Source organism: Amblyraja radiata, chromosome 2, assembly GCF_010909765.2.
Source record: "Amblyraja radiata isolate CabotCenter1 chromosome 2, sAmbRad1.1.pri, whole genome shotgun sequence".
Taxonomy (NCBI): domain Eukaryota; kingdom Metazoa; phylum Chordata; class Chondrichthyes; order Rajiformes; family Rajidae; genus Amblyraja; species Amblyraja radiata.
The window spans coordinates 87,743,937-87,753,676 of NC_045957.1; the positions used below are offsets into that span (position 1 = coordinate 87,743,937).

The window sequence follows — 9,740 nt, forward strand, 5'->3', positions numbered from 1 at the left end:
GCCCACTCACCCAACCTATCCAAGTCACCTTGCAGCCTCCTAGCATCCTCCTCACAGCTAACACTGCCCCCCAGCTTCGTGTCATCCACAAACTTGGAGATGTTGCATTCCATTCCCTCGTCCAAATCATTAATATATATTGTAAATAGCTGGGGTCCCAGCACTGAGCCTTGCGGCACCCCACTAGTCACTGCCTGCCAATCTGAAAAGGACCCGTTTACTTCTACTCTTTGCTTACTGTTTGCCAGCCAGTTCTCTATCCACATCAATACTGAACCCCCAATACCGTGTGCTTTAAGTTTGTATACTAATCTCTTATGTGGGACCTTGTCGAAAGCCTTCTGAAAGTCCAGATATAACACATCCACTGGTTCTCCCTTATCCACTCTACTAGTTACATCCTCGAAAAATTCTATAAGATTCGTCAGACATGATTTACCTTTCGTAAATCCATGCTGACTTTGTCCAATGATTTCACCACTTTCCAAATGTGCTGCTATCCCATCTTTAAAAACTGACTCTGGCAGTTTACCCACTACCGATGTTAGACTAACTGGTCTGTAATTCCCCGTGTTCTCTCTCCCTCCCTTTTTAAAAAGTGGGGTTACATTAGCTACCCTCCAATCCTCAGGAACTACTCCAGAATCTAAAAAGTTTTGAAAAATTATCACTAATGCATCCACTATTTCTGGGGCTACTTCCTAAAGTACTCTGGGATGCAGTCTATCTGGCCCTGGGGATTTATCGGCCTTTAATCCATTCAATTTACCTAACACCACTTCCCGGCTAACCTGGTTTTCACTCAGTTCCTCCATCTCATTTGACCCGCGGCCCCCTGCTCTTTCCAGCAGATTATTTATGTCTTCCTTAGTGAAGACTGAACCAAAGTAGTTATTCAATTGGTCTGCCATGTCCTTGTTCCCCATTATCAATTCACCTGTTTCTGACTGCAAGGGACCTACATTTGTTTTAACTAATCTCTTTCTCTTCACATATCTATAAAAACTTTTGCAGTCAGTTTTTATGTTCCCTGCCAATTTCCTTTCATAATCTATTTTCCCTTTCCTAATTAAGCCATTTGTCCTCCTCTGCTGGACTCTGAATTTCTCCCAGTCCTCTGGTAGGCTGCTTTTTCTGGCTAATTTGTACGCTTCATCTCTTATTTTGATACTATCTCTGATTTCCCTTGTTATCCACGGATGCACTACCTTCCCCGATTTATTATTTTGCCAAACTGGGATGAACAATTGTTGTAGTTCATTCATGCAGTCTTTAAATGCCTTCCATTGCATATCCACTGTCCACTGGCGACCTGCTATGACTATGCCAGCAATTGCCAAAGAAAACGCCTCTGTGGGACGGGCTAATAACAGAGTTGTCCGTTGGTGAGTATGTGTGGATGGCGCCTCACAGACTATCAAAGCCATTCTGTGACTGCAGCCAGCTGCTTGTGCTGAGACAGCTCCTGCACTACTCTCTGCTGTGCTGCAGTGCTGGGGGCAGCACAGGTCTGCATTCAGAGCCATGGTGGAAGAGCTGCAAGGCAGATGGTGAGTGATCTGAAGGAAATGGAGGTTTTTCCCATGTATTCATTGATGTAGTAACCTGGTGCTGTTTTATTAAAAGAACCGGCAATGGGTTTATCACAAAAATAAACAACTCTAATATCAAGTCTACTACCTATAAATATTCCAATTTTAAATTGACACAAAAATTTGTACAGTTAATAATTTTTCAAATCATAGTCATACTGCGTGGAAACAGGCCCTGTGGCCCAACTTGCCCACACTGACCAACATGCCTCATCTACACTAGTCCCACCTGCCTGCATTTAGCTTACATCCCTCTAAATCTATCCTATCCATAAATAAATTAAACTGCTACAATGAGTGGTGACCAGTGTGTTTGCATACTTGCTTTCATCAGTAATTGAGTGTAGGTTAAAACTAGCATTAAAGGTTGCAGAAACTCTATGCTGTATGTACCTTGTATTTCTGAAATGCATGAGCTGATGAAACCATTCCAAACGGATAGAAACTTGAGACATGTACATGGTTTACATGTGTTTTTTTTATATTTAGGCGAAACTGTTGAGGGAAACTTCTGTTGAAGAGCAATATGGAACTACAAGAGAATCCAATATATATTCTATTGAAGGTAACATCGAATCATCTTCAATATAATTTTCTATAATTATAAATACATTTTCTAAAGTGAAAACAAAATATAAGAGATCTTTTTTGTTGGTCATAATTTAATAGCCCCAAATCAACCAATGAAGGTCCCTGAGAAGCCACAAATCTTTGAATATTTTTATATTTTGCTACTTTTGAATAAGCAGTGGGGCTTTTCCAGACTGTGTACAGCAGATGTATGCTGCTGTAAACTCACCTTTCATAACAAATTGAACAGTACAGCACAGTAACAGGTCCCTTGGCCCACAAGGTCCGTGCTGAACATGATGTCAGGTGTATGCCTGCATGTGGTCCATATCTCTCCATTCCTTGCAAATCCGTATCTAACTACTGTAAAATCCTCTTAAATTACACTTTGATATCTGCCTGTACCATCACACTAGCAGTACACACTGGCAGTACATTTACGTACAAGATTATGTACGTAAATATATTTATTGCTCATATTCTATGTTCGCTCTTCTGGGGAGATGCTAACTGCATTTCGTTGTCTCTGTACTGTACACTGCACAATGACAATAAAGTTTGATTCTGAATCTGACATTCTAGGTACCCACCATCTATAGTCATGTACAGTCTTTGCTTTGACTGGATAGCACACAATCTAACGTTTTTCACTGTACTTTGGTACACGTGACAATAATAAATTAAACTAAACCACATTACCTCTTTTAATCTTTGCCCCCTCACATTAAAGCTATGCCCTTTGATCTTTGATATCTTCACCCTGGCAAAAAGGTTGCAACCGTCTACCCTGTCTTTTCCTGATCACCTAATTTCTCCAATCTATTGCCATCCCAAATGGCACAGCGCTGGTTGATTCTAACACTCAAACAGTGGTGATTAAATTGAGGAACCTGAGGAAGGGCTGTAACCCTGGAAGATCGTGTCAGGGAGGACTACACAGTGCAGTCTATGTATTCTTCCATTTTGCAAATCTTTGCACCCATTCAGCTTGAACCTATGAGTTGGAAAAAAAGTAGATATTCTTTCCAAGTCTAGAGCGATTGGGCAACTTCCTTAATGCAGCTGTGAGTAGCAAACTATGTGATGTGATGTGGCAGAGATCTGAAGAGGCAGCCTGAAATGATCTTCAGGTTAGGAAGCCAAGTATAACCGTGACCCATAAATATTGTTTTCTGTAAACACCATATTAAAAAAAACAAACAAACAATGCAAACACATTATTCCAATGTCTTTCAAAGTACTTGTATTATAAAGATGGGAAGGGGCAGACAGCATTTTATCCCCAAATTCCTATTTTGTCCTGAAATTGATGCTATCTTTTGGCATTGTTCAGAGGTGGAAGAAAGTAAAACGGATACCTGAACCACACACTTCCCCGTTTCCTGTGTTTGCATTCCAGCATCTGATCCATATGATTCATATTAAACCTGGGAGGTGGGGTGTGTTATAGAGTCAGAGAGTCATCGGGTCATACAGCATGGAATCAGTCCCTTCGGCCCAGATTGCGCATGTCAACACAGGTGTCCCATCTGCACTAGCCCCACTTGTCCACATTTGGCCCATATCCCTCTAAACCTTTCCTATCCACATACCCTTCCATAGACACAAATAGCTGGAGTAACTCAGCATGACAAGGAGCATCTCCGGAGAGAAAGAATGGGCAAACTGAAGAAGGGTCTCGACCCGAAAACATCACCCATTCCTTCTCTCCAGAGATGCTGCCTGTCCCACTGAGTTATTCCAGCTTTTGTCTATCTATGGTTTAAACCAGCATTTGCAGTTCCTTCCTACATATACTTTTCCAAATGCCTTTTCAATGTTGTGATAGTTTCTGCCTCAACTATCTCCTCCAGCATTTCATTCCATATACCCACCACTCTGTGTGAAAAAGTTTCCCCTTGGATTTCTATTAATTCTTTTCCCTTTCACTTTAAATCCATGTCCTCTGTTTTTTGGTTCACCTACTCCAGGTAAAAGACTCGGTGCAACTACCTTTTCCATTCCTATCATGATCATATACACCTCTATAAGATCACGTCTCATCTTCCGACGCTGATAGCCAGCACAACCTTTCCCTATAACTCAGGCCCTCAGGTCCTGGGAACAAGGAATAGAAAATGAATTATATGAAACATTGTACAATGCATGAATTAAAAGATTAACACTGTCATCAAGCAAATGCTTTTGAAGAGTTTAATAATCTTCTGTTGCTGTGATGCACCTTCAGCTCATCGGGATGCTCTGCTATTCTCAGACAGCACATTTGAATCCTTTCTGTCCTGGCAGAACCTGCAACAGTGGGCACAGGAAGCATGGAGGAAAAAATATGAGGTGAGAATTAAGTTGCAGATAAGATAATTGAACAAGAGCCATTTGCATTATTATAGTGAATTTCATTTTGTAAAATGTCTCAAATTGTTTCACAGAAGCATTTGCAAACAAAATCTGTCACCAAGCCACAGAAGGAGCAAGTGGGCCAGAATTTCTGATCACAGCAAGCTGGCCATGCCCTCAATCCTCACATCTACTATATTCACATTTAACGTCAGATCTCACGTCATTGCCATATCTAGCACACCGCATAAAAACACAAGCAGATAAGAAATAGCAGCGGGTGTTGGTTATTCGGCCCATCTGACTGTTCAGCTATTCAGTACGATCTTTCACTTTGGCACTATTTTCATAACGTGTTGCCATACCCCTAGATTTGCTTAATATTCAAACATTTACATATCCCTCAGGTAAAAACCTATTAAAAATTAATTCAAAAACTGAAAATAATTTAAATGACTTTGTAAAAATTAAAAAAACTGAGAAATAATTGGGATCATTTAAGGAATATATTAATTATGTACATTGTGGATTGCACGATATATATTTCAGATCCTTGTGTATTTGTTGAGGGGTTCTCGGTAGTTCATCCCTCCACAAGACTCCATAAGAAGCATCCTCACACACATGTGTGATAATAGTGCCAGTATAATGCAAGCAAAAGCTAAGCCAAGGAGAGTTAGAGTAGGTTTAGAATGGATACCCTGAGTTTAGGACCTGGGTAGCTGAAGAAATGACTGTCAGATAGATTAATAAAAATCAATGTTAAGGTAATAAAAATCAAAGATACACAAGGCTGGAGACGTCACAAACATAGGCAGGGGAGAGGCTAAATGGGATCTAAAAATCAAGACAAGAATAATTAAATTAATTCACTGTAGCCTCATGTCTTTTCCATCTCCGACAGCTAAGGAAGTTCAGAGTAAGGTCTCATCTCATGCTCCGCTTCTATACAGCCATCATCGAAAGCAACCTCACTTCATCCATCAGTCTGGTTCGGCAGTCTCGACTCACTCTGCCGGAAGAAATTACAGCGCATCATAAACAGAGCATCCAAAATTATTGGCTTACCCCTTCCATCCCTTGAATCACTTACCACAAACGGACACTTCACAAAGCCCGCAAGATCATCTCTGATCCCACTCACCCTGCACACTATGCCTTTTCAGCTACTGCCCTCTGGGAGGCGTTACAGGTCAATTGCCTCCAAAACAAACCGTTTCAAAATAGTTTCATTCCCACTGCAATTAACTTTTTAAACTCTGTACGGTGAGGAAATACGAATAAGCATGGCCCTTATGTATTATGAAATGTGTCTGTTTGTATGTATATCTATGTTACAAGTTTAATGTTTGATGAAATGTTGGAACCTGTATCGAGCTGTACTGATAACAATTCCACCAGCCTGGCTGTGTGGTCATTAAAATACAATAAATACAATACAATACAATACAATGTTTGCCTTCCTCAGCGTGGTATGTTGGACTCTCAAGCTCCCAGCATTCATTCGGAACAATACAGTGATGCAAACAACAAGAAGGGAGGAACTGCTCATCTGAAGGCAGCTCCAGTGGATTTGAAGATTGCAGTTCAAGAGAAATGTCAAGCCAACGCCAAAGATCTCCAAACATAGCTCCAGTGACCTACGATCAGATTATTCATCAGGTGAAAATAAGTTACGGTTTCATTGAGCATTTCATAAGAAAGTTGACACAGACTAATAATATTGCATAAAATAGTACTGCTTAGTAATAATCGTTACTAATTGATATGTAATAATCACACTGCAGTAATTCAATTTCACTTGTTAAATTAGTATTGATCTTTATTCAAACATGCATTCCATGTGTTGGTTTTATTTTGAAACAGTTGCACCTACCCTCTGCTCCAGATACATTCCTGACATGTAGAGTACTAGCTTTCAGGGAGTTGTGGACAATTTGCATTCTCCCAGCCAATCCTTAATTATTCTTCTTAGATTATTGTAAGCAGCCTGCATTCTCAGTTTTGTTTTTGGCTGCCCATTGAAAAATTCCAAAATTAGCACGAATGATTAGAGGAGAAGAGGAACTCATCAATAAGACTTCACAACTCATGTGAAATACGACAGCAAAACAAAGAAGAGCTGCTGGAGGAAATTAGTGTCTAGCAGCTGTGGAGGGACATGGACGGTCAAGATTTTGGGTCCAGATCCTTCATTTGAATGTTTAGAGAGGGGAGGAGGGTGAGTTGGATTGGGTGAGGGGAATGAAGAAGTCAAGGCAATTAGAAATGAAAAAGTCAAGAGAGGATAAAAGGCCAGAGGTGGATGTCCAAGAGGCAGAGGAGTGTTGGAGGTGTGAGAAAGAGTCATCAGTAGAGGGTGGGAACTCCTTGCCAAGGCACGGAGGCACTATGTGCCGCTGGAAATTCAATGATGAGCCTAAATTAATCATTAGGAGACTAAATTAAGATAATGTTTTCTTTTAAATCTTTTTTTTGTTTGTTAATTTTCCTAAACACAGCAGCTTGTTTGACAACCTGTGGTGAATCGAGCCAGACACTTCCTGCCATCTTGGTGCAGTTATCTGGCGTGGGTCATCTGCCTTTTGATGACCTTGGTGTTCATGTTGATAACAAGTCTGTTGGGATTGCGGTAAGGAGGATCAATTGCTGCATTGCCACTTGTTTTTTTTTAATCAGAATTTTGATTTTTCTAAATTGTAAGCACAAAATATTCACGCAATCTGTCTTATTGATTACAGGTTTGGACCAACCAAGTGTATATTGTGGTTACATTCGTTGTTTTTTTCTCTCTTATACTGCATCTTTGTCATCCAGCCTATTGCAGTAAGTGATGTAAAATGCATTTGTTTAGTTTAATTCATTATTGTCGCGTGTACCGAGGTGCAGTGAAAAGCTTTTTTTGTTGCATGCTATCCAGTCATTGATAAGACTATATGTGATTACAATTGAGCTTCCCACAGTGTACAAATACAGGATAAAGGGTATAACATTTTGTGCAAGATAAAATCCAGTAAAGTCTGATTAAAGGTAGTTGGGATCTGCTTCACAGGTTCTTCAATGAAGACTTGTAAGCCGCCAGTCCATTTATGTGGTTTATTTTATCAGCCATGATTTCATCCTTTTAATATCAGTTCCCCAGCATTAGGTAGCATAACAATGGTCACCAAGGTAAAGTCTCCATTTTAGCTATAATCATCTATTTCACCATAACTGCTTTTAATTCTGGCTCACATTATTTTTCACATACATTTGGTTATTAAATGGTTACATGCCATTTGGTTATTAAGCTCCTTCAAATATTTAAGTAGTTCATAGCTACCCTGTATTTATCAGTCACAGAGTCAAGGAATTATGTAGCATGAAAACAGATCCTTCAGCTCGACTCATCCCCGCCCGCCAAGTTGCCTAACCCAGCTCGTCCCACTTGCCTATGGCTGGCAAATATCCCACCAAACTTTTCCTGTCCACATCCCTGCCCAAGTTTCTTTCCTCTTGTCATACCTGTACCCGCCTCTCCTATTTCATCTGGCAACTCATTATAAATACACAACACACTCTGCATGAAAAAGAAGCAGCTCAGGTCTCTTTTAAATCTTTCTCCTCTCACACAAAGTCTATGCCCACTACCTTTAGATTCCTCTACCCTGGGGTAAAGAGTGTGGCTATTCATCTTATCTATGCCCCTCATGATTTTATAAACCTCTTTCAAGTCATCTCTCAGTCGTATATGCTCCAGGGAGAAAAGACCCAGCGTACCGAGCCACTCCTGATAACTCAGACCATCCATACCTGGCAACAATTTTGTAAATCTTTTTTGCACCCTTTCCAGATTAATGACACACTCCCAAACGCAGGAGGATCAAATGTGGCCATATCAACTACAGCTACAGCTCTACAGCTGTAATGTGACATTCCAACTCCTGTATTCAATACTCTGACCAATGAAGGAAAGCGTGCCAATGCCTTTTTCATCACCTTTTCGACCTGTGTCGCAACTTTCACGCAACTATATACCATTGCATTTATCTGACAAACTCTGTCTGCATTTCCTCGGCCCATTGGAGCAGTTGGTCACAAACCCATTGTAATCTTGGATAATCTTCTTCAGTGTCCATGAGAACATGAATTATAGTGTCATCCAGAAGCTTATCAACCATGCACCCTAGATTCACATCCATATGGTTAGTATGAAAAATGAACAACAGTGGACGCAGCACCAATCCCTGTGGCACACCACTTGTTACAGGCCTCCAACCTGAAAAACAGTCCTCTCCCACCCACTGCTTCCTACATTGAAGGCAATTTTATATTCAATTGGCTCTAAATCCCATGTGATATCTTCCAGAACAGCCCATTCAGCTGTACTTTCTCGAAGGCCTTGCTAAAGTCTGTATAGACATCATCTACTGCACTACCCTCATCACTCTTCTTGATCACCTCTTCAAAACAATCAATCAGTTTGTTGAGGCACCATTTCCCACATGCAAAACCATGCTCACTATCCCTAATCGGTCCTTGCCTTTCCAAATGCATGTTGATCCTATCCTTCAAAATCCCTTCCAATTATCTACCACTGATATTTGGCCTATCAGTCTGCAGTTCCCAAGCTTTTCCTTTCAGCCTTTGTAAAATAGTGGCTCAACAGTTATATTGATCCATGTTCCTTGAATTGTCCACTAATTTAAATTAAACAGTGTCAATTACGTGACATAGTGAATGGATGGATAACTTGAAATCAAAGAAGACTGTGCAGACTTGGTCTTCTCAGTCATGAAGATAACTCACAAAAGATTTATCCCTTATCCATTAATTTTAATCTACATACAGGAAAAAAAAAACCCACAGTAAGAACACATTTATTTCCGTTGAAATTTGTAGTTATGAGTAATTAGCTACATCTAGTGGCAGGAATGCAATAATGTGCTCTTTATCTATGTTACTAAACTAGACCAAGTGCGGACCCGTTGGGTCTGTTCCCCCAACATGCGGTTGTGGGAGTGGAGGCAGCATGCAGCGTCACACACACTAACTATACCCCCCCCCCCCCCGCACTCACGCTAATTACCCGCCTTGATATTATATTAATATTATTAATTTGCTCCTTTTACCCCATAACCACCCTATCTACTGACGCATAGCCCCCAGCTTGCAGTCACATCTCGAGAGGGGGGGGGGGGGGAGGGGTAGAGAGTGAGGGCAGAGAGAGAAGGGGCAGACACAGAGAGAGGGGCAAGAGAAGAT

At 40.7% G+C, this 9,740-nt stretch overlaps 1 protein-coding gene across 1 annotated transcript in view; it reads left to right on the top strand.

The window, feature by feature from the left end:
- Positions 1 to 9,740, top strand: part of pkd1l1 (polycystin 1 like 1, transient receptor potential channel interacting) — a 148,194-nt gene that overhangs the window by 96,236 nt on the left and 42,218 nt on the right. Inside the window, exons 41-45 of the mRNA XM_033039725.1 lie at positions 2,082 to 2,157; positions 4,390 to 4,493; positions 5,965 to 6,125; positions 7,015 to 7,128; positions 7,238 to 7,322. Coding sequence (XP_032895616.1) covers positions 2,082 to 2,157; positions 4,390 to 4,493; positions 5,965 to 6,125; positions 7,015 to 7,128; positions 7,238 to 7,322 — 540 coding nt within the window. The remainder of the gene's footprint in view (positions 1 to 2,081; positions 2,158 to 4,389; positions 4,494 to 5,964; positions 6,126 to 7,014; positions 7,129 to 7,237; positions 7,323 to 9,740) is intronic.